Source organism: Oenanthe melanoleuca, chromosome 8 (assembly GCF_029582105.1).
Source record: "Oenanthe melanoleuca isolate GR-GAL-2019-014 chromosome 8, OMel1.0, whole genome shotgun sequence".
Classification (NCBI taxonomy): Eukaryota; Metazoa; Chordata; class Aves; order Passeriformes; family Muscicapidae; genus Oenanthe; species Oenanthe melanoleuca.
The window spans coordinates 21,867,408-21,888,400 of record NC_079342.1 but is presented as its reverse complement, the minus strand read 5'-3'; the positions used below and the strand labels follow the sequence as shown (position 1 = coordinate 21,888,400).

The window sequence follows — 20,993 nt, the reverse complement described above, 5'->3', positions numbered from 1 at the left end:
GCAAACATAGTGCATCTAAACAGGAGAGCAATTCAGTTTATAAAGATGTATCAGTGCTGTTCCAATTGCTTTGACAGAACAAGCAGTACCAGCACAGAGCAGCAGCCCTTCACTCCAGCTCTGCTGTGAGTAGTGCAATACTGACCCACTCCAGGAACCCAAACTCGCCTCCCTTTGGAACCAGTGCTTGAGAAAACACAGGGCCTGTATGCACAGATACATAAAGCCATCATATCAGTCTATGCCAGACACTCCAAGCACATAATATCGCTCCAGCACACCTGTTTTCCTCTGTTGGTTGACTGGAAGTTGAGGTTATTTTCTCCCTCTGCTTTGAGGTTCTCCAGCACTAAAATGTGCCACACAATTTAACTCTATAACTTCTTACTTCTTTAGACTGGGTCTTTCAAACAAAAGCAAATTAATCAGCAAATGTGGTTTTAGGAAATGCTTTATAGGTTATCAAAATAAGATGTGGCTTACCACATTGGAACTTCATGCTATGATAGTATCAAAGCAAACCACAGATTCACTTGTGCCAAAAGTGTGTGGGATCCTTACCAAATTATACACATACAAATTTTTTATGTAAAAATCTGCAAAGGTAAGCAGAGTCAGGATTTCCAGGCTTCACAAAAGATAGCAAATGCTACAGGTGGAACACAAAGTTTAAAAGCTGCTTCCAGAATTGGTCCACCCTGGAAGAAACTCCTGAAGCTGCACAAGAGCATGAAGAGACCTTTCTATAAGTGGCGTATACCAATAGATACAGTGCATTTATACCCTGTAGGCATGCAGAGTTTTCAGCTTGAAAGAATTTTGCTCACTGACTGCCTGAAGTGTGGGGGAGCAAAAGAAAATGGGTATTTAGCATCTCTGCACTTGCTAGTTGCAGAACTTCATGAAATGACTTGTCTCTCAGACATCTGGCTTGATGCCAGCATCATCCTTGCATTTTGTGCTGCATGGAGGAGTAGATTATTTTTTCAGTTAAGTTGCTTCAGCAAATTCTCTGTTATTAGGAAAAAACAGCACTGTAAGGAGAGTTGTCATCTTTATTTTAAAATCTTGTAGCAATTGATTTAAATTCATTCTATTGACACCAATTTTGACAAGTTTTGTGTTCCATTTCATGTAAAGGAAATTCCATAGCAGACATCTTAGAAGGGTGGTGGGTAAAAGCCTGTAGGCTGTTTTTAAACCACCTTCATAATTCAAAGCTACAGCCAGCTGAATTTCTGGTGGAATTGAGAAAACTTTATATAACCAGATCCACAGATGAAAATGATGCCAGCCAAATTTATACTCTTGTACAAAAAACAATTACACAACACTGATTAAATTACTGGATCAGTACCTTTTGAAGTTGCTGAAATATACATTAATTAGGTTATTGAAGATTAGTGGTGGTGTTTTTCTGTGAAGGATGGGAGTTGAGAGGGAAAGGACTTAAAAATAGTAAAATATGATCATCATGAAGAAGCCATTTCTGCTAGTAAGCTACCAAACATAGGTTTTCTTTTTAAATTCAATTACCCAATATTTCCAAAAGAGTTGCTGAATATCAATCAGTTGCCATGGAAATATGGAGACTAAGCAGATAAACTAAACCAACACCTGAAATTAAATTGAATTTGAAAGGGCATGCAGTTTGCTTCCATCATTTGCATTGTATCAGGCATCTGTACACTGTGCAATATGTTTCATTCAACACATGGTTTGAAACCCAAAGGTAACCAAGAAAGAAATAAGTTGTTACAATTAGCATCTTTATGTAAAATTCCACATCCCACAGAACAATGCAATTGACACAGGGCTTACACAGAACATTGGGTGATATTTTGCACTCACTGTGATGGCTTGGAAATATAATTCACTGCACAATACTGACAGAATATTTACAGAAAATGAGGGCAATCATTAGTCTCTTATAAATAAGGTGACCAAATATCCCAGCCTTCTATGAATACACACAACTCCCTCCATGATGAAGTCATGTCAGTTATTTTGCTCTAATGAGCCTTCTCCTATCCCCATCAATATTCTAAAAACAAAAGAAAGGTATCACACACAACCAAAAGTAGTCACACAACAACAAAACCCATTCTTGATATAAAATTTAAATTCTCTAACATCCTTTTAGTACTGTCTCATTTTAGTTCTGTTTCTACTGCTTTACTTCAGTGGGTTTCCCCTTTCCCTGAATGTGATGCTGATCCCCACCTTGACAGGAACAGGGAGGACTCTGGAGAAATGAAGTGCAAAGAGGCCTCATCCAGCAGGAAAACAAAAGAACATGGCTTGCAGGCAAAAGGAAAAGGAAGCTGAAGACCACATTTGTGTCTAGAAGGGTTAAGAGACAATGGACATTTTGGTCGCCTTAGTTACAAGTCTCTCTGTCACCTGCATGCATGGACTTTTGTTTTAGTCTGTAAGTGTTGATCTCACAACCACACACGGTTCTATTCAAACACCAAACTGGTGAACAGTGTTATGAACAGCAATCACAAGGATGGAATAGCCTTTTCTCCCAGAAGTCACAAAACAAGGTACTCCTTGAAGTCTTCTTTCCAGCTGTGCATATTGATCTGTACAAGTCCCATCTCCTGGTAGCCAGCACTTACCCTACAAGCATGACCAGCTCAAGCTGTGACCCTTTACAAGTTGTGTACGAGGTTGCCATTAAAGGTGACGTTCAGCAAGGTTACCACACATGGTTTGGGTACCACAGTTACCAGCAAATCACTTTAATGGTGACCAATATATTATAAGTTACTCCAACTACACACATATCAGAGAGGATTATTACAGAGACAATACTTTACACTCCTCTACCTGCAGCTTTCAGTTTGGTTTGGTTTGTTGCTGTTTTCTACATGGTGGTGGCCTCCCATGGCGCATAATGTGTTTTTCTAAACTATCCAGGATGGCAACAGCAATCCTTTGGACGTGGGGATCAGTGTGGACATTTTCCTTGATGTTGTACAGATGCTGCAAACCACCTTCTTCAATTAACATGCTGCAGTATCTGGCGGCTGTAATAGGATTATAAAAAGGGAATTAAAACCAGAATTATCTAGGGTAAAGGTAGCAGATACTGTAAACACTGATTCAAATCCACTTTTGTCTCCAGGCAGTATTTAAGACACTCCCTAAAGTGTCCACAGAAATCCATGAGTACTTTAACAAGTGACAAAACAACAGAGTTATTTGGACAACACTCTAGCTGTAATCAGGTCTCTTACCAGTCTGTCTCAGCTGACTGGAAAGTGCCCTGTAATATGCACAGTATTCTCTCTTCCCCCCACCTCCTCTACGGGTATTTAAAGTGCATAAACCAGAAGAAACAAACCAGAAGAAATGGTAATCAAAAGCACTATAGTGTGTATGATTATCCAGGTAATAAAATCCTTTTTCCCAAAAACCTTGGTACAGAATAGTTACCAAAAAATGTTATCAGATACACCACATTATTTGTCCAGGCTTGAAGAGTGAATACAAACTAGTTTGCCAAATATATTGATGGCCTCTCATTAGTTTTAAGTTGCTACAAATGCCTTTACAGGGTTTTTTCCACTTACATTCTGGAATTCAATAAGTTGATATCACACCCCCATCAGCTGCAACATTATTAAGAGCAGCAAACAGCTATAAAAAGAGCTGTAGGGTGAATGTAATGTGCCAGTACCAGAAGTTGTTATGGAAAGGTCAGGATGACTGTAATGCAATCCACAGGGCATTACCTCAGATGGGCCCAATTTCACCATTCATCTCAGTGATGCAACACCAGACTTGTTTTAATGCTGATGCTGAGCATTTCACTGGGATATCACATTTACTGCAGTAATTTACTAATATTTTACTTGGGTTACCTCACTGAGGTGACTATGACATAGACAAACAGCAGCAGAAGAAAAAAGTATACAAAAAACTGTAAACCAATTACTTCCAGACTACTTTACACTGTCATCTGTAAGAGGGGGTCAAAATAAAAACCATCTCCTCTCCAGGACTACTAAAAGATTTCTTGGTACCAAGCGCCAAAAGCTGAAGATTTTCCTCCCAAACACATCTTCATATTTCAGAATTAAACACATTTTCCCCCAGAGTAGGTTATCACATTTGCTACTAAACATTTGGGTTCTCTGCAACTTTGTCCAGAAGCTTCTGCCATCAACTACCATCAGAACTAAAGAATTCTGTCTTGGTCTCAAATCAGGAGTAGGCCAAAGCAAATCTCAGTAGAACGTTAAAAGCTCAGAGGTGAGGGCAGACAAAACACCAAAAAGAAATACAACAAACAGCACAACACAAAGTTAACAGGACTGAGGCAGAAAGAGAAATTACAGAACCTAATTTAAAATCTGTTATCCAGATCTGACCAGTAAAACAATTCTGTCAGAACAGTCTGACTTCAACGTGAAATACCTCACAGATTTCTGGACAGTACCCTGGGAACAGTGGCTCATTATTTTTATGAGCTCTGTGAAGTATTCTGTGTGCAGTTATATATTATGTCATGTTATTGGTTGGTCCTGAATAGACGCCTTATCACTGCAGAAGCAGTGATTTATGGGACAGGGATAAACAAGCCTAGATATTATGTTGTCAAGGAGATTAAAAACTGGCATAGAAAACACTTTAAATACTTTAGAAGAAATCTGCTTTATATAGATATATTCATGCCAAAAATTTCTGTAAAAAAAAAATAAAAGGCATTAAAAGCCATGGTTACTTGCCATGGTCATTGCTCTTAACTTAAAAGGAATCTGATGCCCAGCATTAATATTTGCATATTTTATTTGAATAAAAACATGCGCAAGCAAGAAATGTAGCTAAATCTTAACAAATCCACATTTTGGAATTAATACTAGGCATCTAACAGTAAAATTTCAGTTAATAGAAGATATGTAAGGAACTTCTACTACTCTCTTTTTTGCCCCATTTAGTCAAGCCCCAAATGTAGTTTCTCCAGAGGATTAGGAGCAAATATCCCAGAACTTCTTATTTTTCCCACTTCAAGTTAGTGAATAACATACCAAAAAATAAGAATTTTAAGGGTAATATTCTCTCAATACATACGATTTTTGCTGCAGACATGCTGCATGGCCCACACTGCCCATAACTGGACACCAGGTGTCATGAAACAGCCAAGTAGTGGAAAAAATGGATTGAAAGACCTATTTAAAAAAAAAAAGGAGAGAAACAGTTACTTGCTTTACTACTAGATATTGTTACTTCAGAGGTCATATGTCTGCTCATTCAGCCCTCTGTTAACTACAGGAGACATTGATAAACATTAAGAGGCTGGTCTGCTGCATCTAAAACTCACTTAAGTCAACTATCTGCAATATCATATATAGTAGATATGTGGTATGTTTTTTTTTTTTCTTTTTCTTTTCCAAACTCTTAATCACAAGATAAGATGATAGTTACCTGTAAGCCACCATCTCACAATCTGGGGTTGGCCAATTCAAAATGGCAGCATGCTGTAAAATACAGAACCAAGAACATTGACTGTTAAATACAAACATTGAAAAAAATAGAAAAGACTGTGATAAAATTCACCATTATTTCTGTACCAGCTGTTCAAGGAGAGATGTCCTCTGGCTACGGCTTAATGTCCAGGCCTGCTCTCCTCGAGATATCAGATGAGCAATAATCCCTGCTGCAAAGTAGCTGACTTCCACCTCCACACTGTGCAACAATTTACTGATGTGGTCTATGAAGTCTTTCCACATTAATTCAGAATGGAGCTCTTTAACTTCAGCTATGTTATTCTGGAATGAGGAAATAAATAATTTTTAAAAAAAGAGAAAACGTCAACAGAAGGATGATATGAGGGAGATAAACATAAACTTGAACTATATTGTGTGAGTAGACACACTTGAGATCTCTGTACATCCAGGTGACGACATGCCAAAATACTACTTTTGCTTTAGGAAATTTTTCTAGTCTGTGCAGGGATTTGCTTCAAAACAAAGAGTTTTTTTCATAAGTGATTTTATGCCATTAACATGTAGATAACACTAAATCAAAGGCTATTTTTAACATTCTCAAGCCCAACCACAAAAAATTTCAGCAGTGCAAAATTCTGCGTTCCACTGACTTTCAACCTACTTTTTACATCTGGGCTCGTGTGAAGCCTCTCTCTCCTATCTTAAAAGCTCTTTTTATTTACTGTAACCATCAATTTCAATATAATTTTTGAAGAAACATGGAACAAAAACATGTAAATTGTGAATAATATACACTATAAGGATTAAAGAACCACCTAAAAATATTGGGACATGAAAAAATATCTTTTCAGATTAAGATAGGGTTAAAAAAAAACCCTTGCAAAATAAAATTTTAAAAGTATGTATTTCAGACTTTATCTTTTTCAACTCACCAGAAGTCCAAGAACTTTCTGTTGGATGGATGATTCAGACGGAAAAGACTGTGGATAAAAGAAATAAACAAAAGGTAAGCATTTATGCTTATTACTGAAATGGGTTTAATTATAAGTCTGTGTTGATAACCCACTGCCAAGTCCCCCTTCCTCACCTCTAAGACTCTCATGAAAAGTTCTAGCCCTTGGTTTTCAATAAAGTGCCGACACGTTGTTGGAGATTCATCTGTGAGGTTCCAAAGTGCACTCAATGTGAACTTGAGGGTAGTATCTACCAGATTCTGATTTGTTTTCTGTTTAACTATTTGTAGAAGTTGCTGGGGGGGGAAAAAAAAAGCCCATCAAAATATCAGCATATGTGTTAACTCCTCTGCTTTTTTCTACACTAACTGGCAATGCATAGCTGTCATTTATACACAGAGTGAAGATACACATGTTCAGAGTCAAACTATACAAAATAAACCAGCTACTAAACTTTTTACCTCCTCTCTGAACATGGTCACCTGCTAAAGGAATTCCTTTGTTTCCACAGTAATTACATGAGTAGGGCTATTACAGATGGCACAAAGCCATCCACAGAACTCAGAACCTTTACAGCAGTATTTACTTCAATATTCTCATTTTGAGCATCTTTCACCTTAAACAATGATTTTCAAATCAAGATACCTCTTACTATTTTCCTTTGCATTAACTGTGTTAAGTTTTTCCACTCTGGCTTACCTTCTAAACAATTTTTACATAAAATGTTCTTAGAATTTCATCTCCTTATGCTTACTTTGTATCTTCAGGAATACTGTTAGTATGAACAGCTGGAGACAATGGGATGGCAGGAAGGCATCTGACTTACCCTAACAATGAAGAGTTCTGCACCGAGTTGAGCTGTTTGCTCTGTTGAAAGCTGGAAACAAACAAAAACAGATTAACATTTTTTTTTTAGACTTTAGAAATGTTATCTCTCATCTCAAAACTTAGTTCCATACCTTTGCAGCAAGAATAGAAATTATGGCTACAGCCATCCTTTGCATGTTTTGATCTTCATGATTACACAGCCACTGCATAACAAGTTTGGCTGCTTCAAACCTGGAAGTTAAAAATAAAATTAATTTTCATAAGTCTTGTAAGTCTTAATAAAATAAAAATCTACACAAGTAACAGAAGTATGTTTCATAACCATGCAAAATAGAAAGACAGTGAAATTGCAGACATTGTATGAGCCTCTGTCAGCTTTAAACTGTTTGCTTAGGGTCTCTTACTTTTAATTATGTATCAAAGTACACAGGGATTGCTCCCAAAGAAGGAAGAAACATTTGGCACAATCTCCTGAAACATCAGACCATCACACTTCAAAGTATCTGGACAAAACATTTGAGTAGAAAAACATCTGCAAAAAGCAACCCCAGAGAAATGCTGCCTTCTGTTACAGGAAATTAAGAATAGACACATCCAGGTGAACCCTGTGTAGCAAAGGATTTTTTGAGACCTATACTCAATGGCATATATTTGGGCCAACAGATCTAAAACCATATAGGCCAGATAACTTCAGCACACTGGAATGATTTAAACTGAGCAAAACTGGGGCCAGAAACAAAGCTTCTGAAGAAAAATAGCCTGCAATGCTGCAGCTCATTTCAACTGACATTTAAAACTTGCCTGTTAAATGGGACATCCTGGAGGATTCTGTCACTGCATAGTGAAAGAAGGCAATTCTTCTGCAGCTGTGAGAAATGAAAAATAATTGCTTCATTAGAAACACAAATTTCAGAATACTTTCTTGCTATGAATGTATTTCCAGGAGGCCCCAGGATTTGGAGAAACCTTTTGTTAAGACCCACACGACAGAGAATGGCAGAGAGAGCAGAGAGGTTTTGCCCTGTACCTGCTGGTGGTTTGGGAAGTGCTCCATGGCCTTGAGCAGCAGGTGGGTGACGTCTGCCAGGAGGCGCACGGGCATGCCGGCCGCCAGGTCCTGCTTGGTGAGGTTGAAGACGCAGGCGCTGGCCGCCAGCTGCACGGGCAGGTTCAGGGGGTGGTTCCTCATGCCGATCACCACCAGCTGCAGCACAACAGTTCAACCCACGTTAGCTGCTCACACACTTGCACACAGACCCCCAGAACAATCTGCCTCCTGCTCCAGGCCACAGCAGTGACTCACAGCACCAAGTTTCTGCCTCCCTTGTACTTGAGTGAGAAATCCATCTGGTGTGGTTTTAATTGTCAAGGAATAACATTTCCTTCTGCTCAGTGATTCAAATCTGGCAACTTCTACTGCTCCAAGTCCTTTCGCACAGCTTGTAGCAACTTCTCAAAGAAGAGGCTTTACAGATTGCAAGAACTTCCTAGAAAGAGCCAAGCTGGGAAAAAAATCACCAAACCCTCCCAGAGGTGAATGAAGTAGGACAGAGTTTCTGCAGGGTAATGATAATGATGTAGTGCCTTGCTGTTTGGTGATGAGCCATCTTGAATCACATCCTGAGCTACTAGGTTAGGACAGATTTTTTGCAGCTTCTTCCTGAATTATGTTTTTGGCTATGTATGTTGATTGTGATCTTACCTAATAAACACCTAGTAATATTTTTCTTGTTGATAATTGACCGGCAAAGCCTTTTTGATATTGACGCCAGCAAATTTAAGGCCACTTGTTCAACATCAAAGAGGATAAGAAAAATAAAAACCATGTGTCCTACTGGTGCATTTTTTTAGGATCCCTACAAAACTTAAACTATCTCTGGTGTTCTAGACATGGAAAGCCAGTGCCTAGAATTAATTTCTAAGGAAGTTTCTGGGCTCCCGCTCCGTAAAGAACACTAACTATTTCATTCACCCATTACCATACTGGAGGGTGACAGCAGAGAAACTATCACTTATTATGAATTCTTATTATTACTGTTTTGTGAGCATCAGCAGAAGGCAAGTAAGACTAGACAGACCTTTGATTAGAACCCAAACAGATATGATCTAATGACAGAATACAGCATCTGAAGAATATTTCATATCATATTCAAAGTTATGCAAAAAAAATTAATTTACAAGCTTTTAAATTTAGATAATTTATGATAGCACAAAACAATTTTATCAAATATAAAACACTACAGGGCATCTTCTACACCACTCTTCTTTAAATAGTTCTTTATTTTTATTTAACATTACAATTTTAATCTTAAAAAAACACAACCAAAAAGGTAAAAGCTTATAAATTATTTGTACCAGGGTTTTGGGGATGAGCTCAGGAAGAACACATGAGAACTATCAAAACTATTATTTTACCTTTAAAATTTCAGGCTTAGTTTTTTCCATTACATGTGTCAGGCTGAATAAATGAAAGAGTGCTTCTCTCACAAAGAAGGCCCGTTCACTGTAACGCTTCAGTGCTTCTGAAATCTGAGTTTCATTTGCTTCTCCTGACACCTGTGAACACAGAAATAATCTTTAGTTCAAGATGGCAACATTTTACTTTCAAAGTTTCATTGTCAAAAAATGCAAAGCTGCAGTTTCAAAGGCAGTGATTTGGCCGAGTCCTTCAGTAAGCAAATGATTGCCAGCCTGCTCTAGTTTCCATTTAATGATATTTTCTCTGTTTATAACTGTAAGTTGTATAACTGAAAGTGGTTTGTTCTTCAGTCCTACTATTTAATGAATCATGGCTGCAATCACTGTCTTTTAAAATTCTTAGGGCAGGATGCAGAACTTCTACTTAAAATGGCACATACAAAAAAAGCAAAATATTCATATATAAAGTGTCACATTCTGTGCATCCTGCATTATATACAGGCATACTTTTTGGAACTTCTGAGATCAGGAATATATTATAGCCTTCAGAGAACTGATAGCATCTTGGATTTTGTTTTATATTCTCTACTGATTAGAACAGGACAGCCCTGTTTACCTACATGTACAGCCAATTGTCCCCTACATGGAAAATTTCCATTTGGTTTTATGTTCTCAACAATAATATCTGCCTAGTGTTCATAATCAAATTTCACAGGGCTGCTGTAAAGACAGTAATATATTACTTCTGCTGTTTCCATGAGTTCTGCATCTTGTTTATTCTTTAGCAGTAGCTAAAGTAAGCAGTTGAATATTTCAGTAGAGTTACTAATGCATTTAGGTCACAAAAAATAAGATAAAAAAGAAATAAACCAAATAACAGCCTACAGTCACTTCTTATACAGTCACTTCATAGACAACTATGCCTTAAAAAGAAGAAAGAAAAAAAGGAATGCAAACTGCATTTTGCTAACCACAATGCCACAAGTTCATTGTGACTTTTACAATATTAGAACCTTCTTCCGTCCTGCCTTTTCATGGCACAGACAGTTCTATGAAGCAAGTATTCTGAAGAGCAAGTATTACATTGTATTATTTTATACCAAACATGAGGTATAACCTCCTGATACTGGGTATCATCACACCAAAGGGGAACTTGCTTTCTCCAATGCACATTTCAACATTCAAACACTTCGCCATGAGCTGTGACAACCAAGTACTCAAGAGACCTGGCCCCTAACAACTGTCAAATGTTTCAGGGAAAAAATACAAAATTGTGTTGTGTTACTCCACTTGCCATCAACAAGAGAATCCTGAATTTTAAAACTGAAGTGGAAAACTAAACTTGCACAGAAGACAGACTAAACTATGGACACGTTAGGCTCTCTTCCTCATTCCTTCTGCAGATTCCATCATCCTCAAGACAGAGCAGAAAAGAAAACTCAATGATGATACACCCCTGTCATGTCTAAAAAACTTTTAATTAATTCTGACCTGCTCGTTCTCCAAAAACTGCATTCAGATTCTACAAAACAAGGCATGATGTCTTGTTGCCTGGCTGTAAAAGATAAATGCACTTCAGAAAATATTATCTCATCCTAAGGGGCTAAGTAATTGAGGATTTTCAATTGAGTAATTGAAAGAAGAGGAAGTCTTTCATCCTAAGTTATTGCTTCTTAGGTGTTGTACTCATCACCAGAGGACCTTTCAAGATGGGTAGAAATATTGTAAGAGGAAACAGCAGTGGTGATGGAGCATGACAACAGCTGAGTTATTCAGCTTATTATATCTGCTGTGTTAATCATGAACTGCTCAAAGCTTATGCAAATTCTACCTCCACCCCTTACACACTGCTGACTTATGCCAGATACTCTCTGGAATCCAGAGAACATTATCCCACTAAGCAACTTCAGACAAGACAAAGTTCAGCTCTCTTAAATATGGTAAATCAGGATCTAAAGTTCACTGAAAAGGCACAGAAAACAGACAGCTCTTACAAGTGTATTTATATATATATGGTATTATGTAAATTTAGCAGTTTTTGTCAAAATTAAGTAGGAAGTTCACTTAATGCCAGTAATTATAATTAACAGTTTAAAAAAATGAACCTACAGCCTCCTACTGAAACACACACATACATTTGTTACAAATGATTAGCTCTAGTTTCCCTGCACATTCTATTTTTCAGTGAAGTTAATTCCCCCACTTAACCTTCAGGTTTCCTTCTCCTGTTAGGAACTCTGAGTAGCCGGCGTCGGTAGCTAGCAGTCCTACAAACTGCATGGTGGGCCGCTGCAGAATGAATGCTTGTACAGCTTTATCTGTGACATGTTTCCTTCCAGAAATGTCCAAAGACACAAGGTTAGGCAAGATGTCTTTCTGTTCCAGTAAACGAAGAGCTATGTCCGATGTGAACTGTTTGTCATCCGAAATATCAAGGTGATTCAGGTACTTCAGTTCTCTTATAACATCCAGAATCTGGGTTGTGGTCATTTTCAAGCATTTCAGGTGGTGCATGGTCAAAGATTTGAGCCGGTCTTTGCAGGTGAGGAGTGCTGTTATGTCTGTGACGGAGGTGTTGGATATATCCAGACTTTCCAACCTGGGAAGTGAAGCAACATCTGCCAAGTCCTCGTTGTAGAACAGCACGTTGGTGATGCTCAAGGCGCGCAGGCCAGACAGCTGACTGAAACACCTCTCATAGGGGTCTTCCAGAGAAAGAGTTAGTGAGTTCAGCACCAGGCACTGCAGATTCTGCTGGATCCACTTATTGCTGCCCAGTCCACTGATAATGTCTGTGATGGTTATATCTGCATTCACCCCCGTGGCATCCAGCTCCACCAGCTTGTGATGGCAGAAGGCTTTGCGGAAAGCCACGGCTGAGATTTTGGCTTTGCGGATACAGGCGCGCTTCAGGCGCATCTGGTTGCCTCGGAAGATGCCCACGGTCCCATCGTTCAGCAGCCCTGTGGGAAAACAGCATCAGTGCCTGGCTCCAGTGTTACGCAACACCACTCTGACATTAAAAACCCAAAGAGTACAAAGTGTTGGCAGAGAAAATTAATTACAAAGCAGTTTGCCTTGGATCATTACACCACCAATCCCAAAATTGTACATTTGGGATTCCGCTTTGAAGATTATGATGTCATGTTTGGAAAATTCCAGGTTTAAGAACAGGAGAGATAAACAAGAAGCAGTAAATGCACATTACCTGTTTGGTTTAGAAAATGGAACACACAATAAATAAAATATGGGTATGTTTCAAAAACAATCAGACTGCTGCCCTCATTTGCTGTATTTTTCTCACTGAACTGGTTAGAAGTGTGCTAAAACCTGAATTTCAAAATTTCTGAGTGTAATTCTCCTCTGGCCACCATTCCATTAATCTCAAGATTGTACCACCTATCAATGACCTGTTCTCATCTTGCTTTAACTACATAATCTAGCATTTGATTGAATTCATAAGCATGACCAATACTAAATTAAGCTAATTAAGTTCTATATGAAGAAGGTAGGAGTGTTGCTCAGAAACAAGTTGAATGTGAGAAAGAAACCTAAGAAGTGTTCCAAAGAATAGAAAGAGGAGGGCAAGGAAAGGGTGGGAAGGAGAAAAAGACAGCAATGAAAAAAAGAAAAAGCAACAATCTTGTTTAGTATCTTTTTATTCTGTAGAAAGAATGCATAAGTAGCCTTTTCTTGCAAGACACTGGCAACATCCTAACTGAAACAATAAATTGAGTTCCCTGCATGGAATTATCAAAAATGAATTGAATATATAAATATGAAATCTTGGTGCCTTATCAACAGGATTACGAAAAGCCATGTGAAGGGTAAAGTTGCACAAGCATCCACACAAAAGGAGTAGGCAGAACATGTCCTAGTTTTGCTCCTACAGGGTTATAAATGTCAACACTCCTAGCTTTTAATCTCTTAAATTCACACATACTTAAAAAAGAAAATGAAATTAAAATGCAATCTATATGAATAATAACATAATTGCCACTACAGTTTGGATTAAAGTCATGGGGTAGTAATTGCCTCAGTGACAAAGGCAAATTAATACAAAGATCTGCAGACCTTTCTAAGGAGAAAATAGTTCAGGCATTTCAAGTAGTCAGAGGACTACCTTCCTCTTCTGAGGGGAAAGCAAAAATATGGGATGAAACAACTGGTATGGAGCAGAAAAAGTAAATGTAATAAATATAATTATTGTTTGGTTAAAGTATCACTAAATTACTTCTTAATCTTTGCTTATGTCTTCATTTAAGGGCCAAGGGTCTCTGCCTGGCCTACCTTATCCCACACCATGTTTACCTGCCACACACTTTTTTTCCATCCTGCATTCTCTGTGTTTGTGAGGTTTTGGTGTCTGGGTGTGTCTTCACCATTGCCAACACTGGTAATAAGTTTCTGGTAATTCAGTTTCCTTGAATCTGACTTCTTGGGACTCTAAATAATTCCTTATCAGAAAGTAGTGTATCTTAAAGATTACCTTTTTTTTTCTTTGAGCTTGTCTTTTTTAGCTTGTCTTTTGTCTATTCCCTCTGTTACTTCTGATCAGAACAACTTGTGAAAACCTGAACACCAGTACTTGCCCAGTAATAACCAAATAACTCTGCACCTATAGGAGAGGGTGTTTGATCTGTTTACAGTAATTTTTCTAGTACCATGTCTCACTTCTTAACAAAAGCCTCCAGGATCTCAAGGAACGGGTCTCTTATCTCTTCTCTAGAAGAATTTATACCTTTACTTTCTTATGATAAGAAGTTTTATTATAAAAATTTTATCATACTTAAAGCAGCTCTCTCCTCAGAGATATGCTGACAGAGAACCAGTAAGCCAGAACACAAAATGTAAGAATACCATAAGGTGTTTATACCATTCTAAAACTGAGTGCCTTGAAACAAATTATTCCATGTCAATAAAAGTGTTGAGAGATGAGGATCTGTCTTAATGAATCACAATTTTTTTTAAGCTTAAAATTATTTTCTAGCTTAATCACAGGGGCACACAGTAAAAAAAAAAAATCAATTAAATGCTCTTCAAGAGGTATTGTTGCTAGAAGTAGTAGAATCATTCTTTTTTCAGAAGTGATTGAAAGAAGATTGAAAAATGTTCAAATAAAGGAACATTGAAGTCAAACCAAGACAAAGAACTTTCTATTTAGATCTATGTGCCAATGCAAAGCTTAGCTGAAGCTGTGTAAAGCAAAAATAACAAAAATTCTCAATTAAGGGATTACAGAACACAGTTTTAACAGCTGCAGCAGCAGATTCTACTAGAAAATATAGCAGAACTGCAATGTCACATTCCAGTGAAATATTTTCACCACTGACCCACAAATGATGGTTTTTACCATGAAATGCCATTGTCTGCAGCAGTCGATCAGCCACTTCTTGAGGGAACATTCCTGGTTCCTGCAAACAAAACGTCCCATCTTGCCTTTCTGTGCAGAACTTCTCTAGGTTGGCAGTCAGGAAATTCAAACAGATATCAAGTAATGAATATGGAGAAGCTTCCTCCTGTCATATGCAAAACACAAAGAAACAAAGAAGATTTAGTCAAGTCATTATTTCTATAAACCTTTCATTACTCTATAATGTCTTTTTTATTAGCCTGGCAAATTTTACAAGAGGAGATGTCTCCCTCAGAGCCACACAAAGTCAGGTCACACAATAAACAACTGGGCAAACTGATGGGAGCCTCCTTCCCCAGGCACCCCCAGAGCCACATCCAGTCACGTCTGCTGTGCTTTGAACCCTACTTGTGTTCCCAGAGGAAGAAAAGCAATTAATGAAAAATAATTTTAATTTATGAAGTCTACTGGGAATTAATCAATCAAGACAGACTCAAAGAAGATTTAAAAATCAAATTATACTTCTGGATTTAAAATATTTATTTTAATCTTTCATTTAAGTCAGTATATTAGAAGTCTACTACCAACCTACATAAGAAATGCAGACACTGCAGATAAAATACATATATAGGAGTAATTTTTGATACTGAAAAGGACAGCCAGAACTTCACATCAAAAAAGGAAACCCAAAAAGAACTGATTTAATTCCAAATCTTGCGCAGCAATAAACTAACATCTACTACAATAATCTTTTTCCCCTTTTCAGGTGCTCTGCACCTGAAAATCATCTATAGCAGAAATCTGAGTACAAAGGACAAGGCAGAATATAAACTTGATCTTTTCCCCAGAGTTTGAGATTGTATACTGATACATGAAAAATCTCCAAGGGTTTTTTTTTATTCCACGTCTAATAATAACCTTCTGTTTTCAGCCACACAGATTAATCAACATAAAGAATGACTCTCAGCACTGTGAATCATCCTCAGCACCACACAAAAGAAGGCTGAGTGACTGGTACATACTCCCCCAGACAATATTGAAAATAACAGCATCAACTGTTGCCAAATCTCATCTGTAGGAAAAATAGTAGCTTCCCTTTTATATGGAAAGTTCTGGATAATTTCACCTTTCTCAGCTCATTTAACTTCTGTTCCTTTGCTTTCTTAATATGCTGATCACAGGAGTACCGAAATATGTAAAAGGTTATAGAGAAGAAACATAAATAAGTTTACAGAGATAAGTCTTCTAAAATAAGGTGTACACGTTTGAAGACTGGGAGGTACCAGATTAGGGCAAAGATGGAATGAAGTCCATCTTTGATGAATCATGTATTGACAACTAGAGACTGCAGTTTAATAGCTCCTGAAGAATTAAGCACAGGCTTGGGAAACAAAATCTCCAAATTCCTCAAATGCAAGCTCTTTTTGCAGCTTTTGACATGCAACTTTCATTCCTCTAACTCAGTTTTGCTAAGTGCTTAAGTTTCATTATGTTTTTTTCAGCTATATTATTACATTGTATTGCTATAAAAACAGGAGTTACTTTGTGATGCAACTTGCTCCCATACCAGGCAATTTTGGCGGCCTCCAATCTTAAACTGATAAGAAAACGAAGAACAGAATTTGGAATTGTGAATGCCTTTTGTTTCTTTTTTTTTTCTTTGTAGTGTGCTATGATGCCTGACTATTTTAAAATAGTGCATTTTTTATATGTGATGGGAAAATTTCCTTTTAAACTTGAAATCAATACATATACTCAGAACTTCTATGACAGCTGATGGATCAAACAAAAATCAGAATCTTTACTCAAAGGTGTATGAAAATCATTCCCACTGAAGCAAAGACATCCACATCTCCATTAGATCCTGTGTTTCTAATTTGATGCTCAAAGATGACAAAACCAGAATAGTTGCTCTCTTAATTCCTCCTGGAACTGTTCCTTCCTGCCTGCCAGAAAAGCTGAAACACTTTTATGTATCAGTGAACAAACTCCAATGAGAATTTTTAGCCCTGTAGACAGGCCACTGGTATATGACTCAGAAAACTATTTTTTCAGCCAGTACCTCTGAGTGGCCAATCTGTCCTTTGGAAATGTGAGTTTAATTTTTACATAATCCCTCTGGAAGTTCATGCAGGGCATCCCCATACAATCAAGGAACAAAAACCACAAGCAGGGATCAATTACACTTGCAAACAACGTGGTTTCGTTTTTATTAACTCCATTCATTCCCATTATAGAAGACATTTGTAATATTTCTTCAACTTGCTGCCAAAAGGCTGAGGAAACACCCCAACAAAGGCTCCTGAGGTAACCTGGGCAGAGAGGCAAAATGTTTTTATCTGTATCTAATAAAGTCCTCTGACAAGCATCCTCTAAACCATTTCCTAGACTGTCTGCTACTGAAATAGAACAGCTCAAATGCAGTCTAGAAGCCTTTCATGTGAGCTTGAGGCATTCTTTTCCTCAGTCCTCTATACTTCAAGACAATATCACCCAGTTAAAATTGTACTTAAGCTCTTACAAGGCCAGAATTTCAGTGGTTCCTTTCTCTGGCTCTACTTTTGAATGTCAAGTTGAAGACAAACCTGGCACTTTTTTTTCAGATCACCTCACCTTCTGTCTAATGAGACTCTATAAACATAAGTCAACCATAGCAGAGCATTTAAATTTTATATATATTTTTTAATTTAATAAACATCACCCAGCAGTTTTTCAGTAGATGTTCCATTATGCTATTTTACTTTTTCATAGTCATCTTAATTATCTGATACTTCAATTAACCTCACAGTTTCTTTCATTACATCAAATTAATTGAGTAGCCAGGAAACAAATATAAAAATTCCTCAAACCACAGAATTATGCATTATATGATATAAGCTGGGGCGCTTTCATTAACCAAAACATATATTATGAGAATAATGTGACACATCTAAAACCTAGCTAGCTTACGGAATAGCATAAAAAGAAGAACAAATGCATTTAGATGGGCTTTTAAAGGCCTATTTAAATTAATTCTTTTTAAAACAACAACTTTTTAAGTGCTCTATATAATCAAGGCAAACCAAAAGTGTGCAGGGGGGTGGGGTAAACTGGCCTCTAACAGTAATCCAATCCAGTGGTGAAATGAAATGCAAAACCTGCTTCATCTTGATGTTACCAGTTCAGCTTCGAGCTCATGCCAGGGCAGTTGGAAAGGCTCTCCCAAAGAACATTACCCTCCATATTACCTTTTGAGAATTCCATTAATCAGCTTTAAATACCACTAGATTATATTCAACACATATTTCAAAGTACAGTTAAAAAGCAAGAAGAGCTTAAGGGGACATATTAAGCATCAGGAATAAATTAGAGAATAATCTTAGCCCAAACATTATAAACCCAGATTAACTGTCTGAGTGTGAGTATCAAAACAAAATCCTGTTCCTTTGGGGAAGCATCACCAGGCAAGTTCCTGCTTATATAACATTACCCAAATAAAAATAAGAAACAGATATAACTGCTGTTTTCTGTCACTCGTTACAATCTAGCTTTGAGGGAAAAAAAAAAAAAATCCACTGCTGTGTGGGCCTTTCTCACTATAAGGCTTGTTTGTGATCCTACCAACTCCAGCCTGGCAGATTCAGTTCCTACAGGCTCTACCTCTCAGACTCATTAAAGATCAAATTGTTTTTTCCCTTGGTACTGTTTTGTATTTGCTGGTTCTTTTTCCCCCTCAATAAACCAGTATATAACACCAGAAGACAAATAATTTCATCTTTAACAGAACCCTGTTTATGATGTTCTCCCTAGGTTTTACACCCAATTGCAGATGCAGTATGACAAACCCCAAATGTGCAAAATTTCTGTAAGCTCAGCCCACCTGCTTTTCCCTCTCTGAAGTCTCAAAGGATGAGATGGGTACAGGATTAGGGACTTTTCAATCTGTGTTGGTCATTTCTCTCAAAACATTAACAGGAAACGAAGAGGTAATTTACAGCCTCAGTCTTTGGTGTTGGGTGTACCATGTTTTCCATCTGTTTTCCACAACCTCTCCACAACCCCAAAACTTTACTTACTTTCTTAAAATTAACATTCTTAAAACAATTAAGAAATAGCAACTCAAGCAACAGCCATCAAAATTCTTGAGTGCTAATAAAGGAAAGGCAGTAAAAAATAAACAGTTTCATGATTTATGCTACTAAGAAAGCCTTATGATTATCCTATTTAAATTAAGTTAAATGGAATTAAACAGAAGTAGGTGATTTATTAGCCAGACTCAAGGAAGGATTATGCTCAAAACTCCAATTTAATGTTAACTATTCTGGCACAAGAAGTGGGAACATACTGATTAAAGCTGCTACTGACACTAAGTCAGCAGCAATCACCAGAAGCCTAAAATTAAACAGTGTCCCATTAGTATGGCACAGTAAAGCCACTTATTTCAAGATTAATATCAAAACCTTCAGATACCAGTTCATCAACTAGAAATGATAAACAGTGGAACCAGAGTGGTGTGCTGAACCACAAAAAGCCAGAATGAAGCAGCCAAAGAAGGTTCCAGGAGAAAAAAAAAAAAAAAAAAAAAAAAAAAAAAAAAAAAAAAAAAAAAAAAAGCAAGGATTAAGTCACTTTCAAGATCTCAAAGGGCTATTTATGTTAAGAGATATCTGCACTATTTCAGTTTAAAGGTAGCAGCTATTAGAATGCTCTGGGGAGGAAAAGCACATTGGGACAATGTGCAATAGGACATAAACCTAGCTTTTCTTAGTCTAGAAGATCAAAAGGTGAGAGATACAAATGCTACCTATAAATAAATACAGCACAACGAATGTAAACTATAGACAGAAAAAAGCCATTAAGGAGAAGCACACTGTGAGCAGAGCAACAAAGGTATACAGAAATGAACTGCAAGATTTGCCATAAATTTAGACATCAGTACATACCGAAACAAGGAAATTCTACCCCAGTTCACTGATTAGAAGAGCAGTTACAAAATGTACCTACTTCAATAACAATGATATGTAACTTTATTATGGGCATTGACTGAAATTAGTCTTTTAATGACAAGGGATGAGACTAGATTGCCCAGGAAGCTCCAGCTAGTCCTTGAAAAGCAAATATGCACACTCATGTCTGGAGCAGAGGAGCAATCCAAACAGCTCCCATACGCTCTGCTCCGACCTGTCTGGAGCAGAGAATGGCTGTTCCTTTGGCAGCTCCCATGGAACAGCTCAGCGAGGCCCACGCACCATGCCTTGGCACGGCCTCCTCCACACAGACCCCGGACAAAGCAATTCCCAGTGGGAAGCGCTGCTGGGGCAGGCAGGAGCCGCAGGAGGCACGGGCGGCTGGGTTGTGCCGGGCTCTGCCTCACGCCGGCCGGCCGAGGGGCTGTGCCCCGCTCCGCCCCGGCGGCGCGGCCGCTGGCCCCGCACAGAGCTGTGAGGGGCCGCTCAGGGCGGCGGGCCGGGCCGGCCGTCATCGCCCTGCCGGCGCCCTGGGGACAGCGGGGCGCAGAGAGCCGGGATCGAGCCTCCCTCTGTGCTGTCCGCCGGGTGCCGAGCGCCCTTTTACATAACGGGCGGCAGCGCCGCGGTTACACAACGAACGGCGGGGCTGCCCCGACCCGGCCGCGGTACCGGCGGCAGGGAGGGAGGGGAGGGGAGGGGGCCCCGCCTGAGCCCCTCCGCCGGGCTTGCGCCGCCGCCATGGCGGCCCCTTCCCCGGGGTCACCTCCGCTACCTGCGCCGGGTCCGGCACCCCGGGGCTGCAAGCGAACAGCTCCGCTCCCCTTCCCTTCCTGCCTCCCTCCTTCTCTCCCTCCCTGCCCGCCATCCCTCACCGTCCCCTCAGTGCCCCCTCACCATCGCGGCGCTGGGTGCCGCCGGCGAGCGCCCAGCCAGCCGGTCCCGTCGCTGGGCTCCTTCTCTTTTCGCTTTTCTCCCTTTCCCTCCCTCCCTTCCCCCGTGTTTACCCCCACCCCCCCCCCCTCGACCTGGAAGT

The 20,993-nt window shown here is 38.9% G+C and overlaps 2 protein-coding genes across 2 annotated transcripts in view; both read right to left on the bottom strand.

The window, feature by feature from the left end:
* The window catches only part of SCP2 (sterol carrier protein 2), a 50,572-nt gene that overhangs the window by 26,532 nt on the left and 3,047 nt on the right, over nucleotides 1-20,993 (bottom strand). The window lies entirely within an intron of this gene.
* Nucleotides 1,036-20,980, bottom strand: LOC130255939 (protein zyg-11 homolog B). The gene is made up of 14 exons (XM_056497035.1): nucleotides 20,855-20,980; nucleotides 15,012-15,177; nucleotides 11,867-12,621; nucleotides 9,656-9,796; nucleotides 8,268-8,444; nucleotides 8,042-8,106; nucleotides 7,372-7,471; nucleotides 7,239-7,289; nucleotides 6,547-6,708; nucleotides 6,392-6,439; nucleotides 5,583-5,780; nucleotides 5,437-5,489; nucleotides 5,083-5,180; nucleotides 1,036-3,035 (listed from the first exon to the last, which is right to left on the bottom strand). The coding sequence occupies exons 1-14, from the start codon at nucleotides 20,855-20,857 to the stop codon at nucleotides 2,845-2,847; spliced, it is 2,208 nt and encodes a 735-aa protein (XP_056353010.1). The 5' UTR covers nucleotides 20,858-20,980; the 3' UTR covers nucleotides 1,036-2,844.

Excerpts from the sequence above, each read along its gene's own strand:
- LOC130255939 (XM_056497035.1), bottom strand. Across the intron at positions 7,472-8,041 it reads CAGGATGTCCCATTTAACAG|GTTTGAAGCAGCCAAACTTG; the intron begins GCAAGTTTTAAA and ends TTTAACTTCCAG. Across the intron at positions 5,181-5,436 it reads TGTGAGATGGTGGCTTACAG|GTCTTTCAATCCATTTTTTC; the intron begins GTAACTATCATC and ends TTTTTTAAATAG.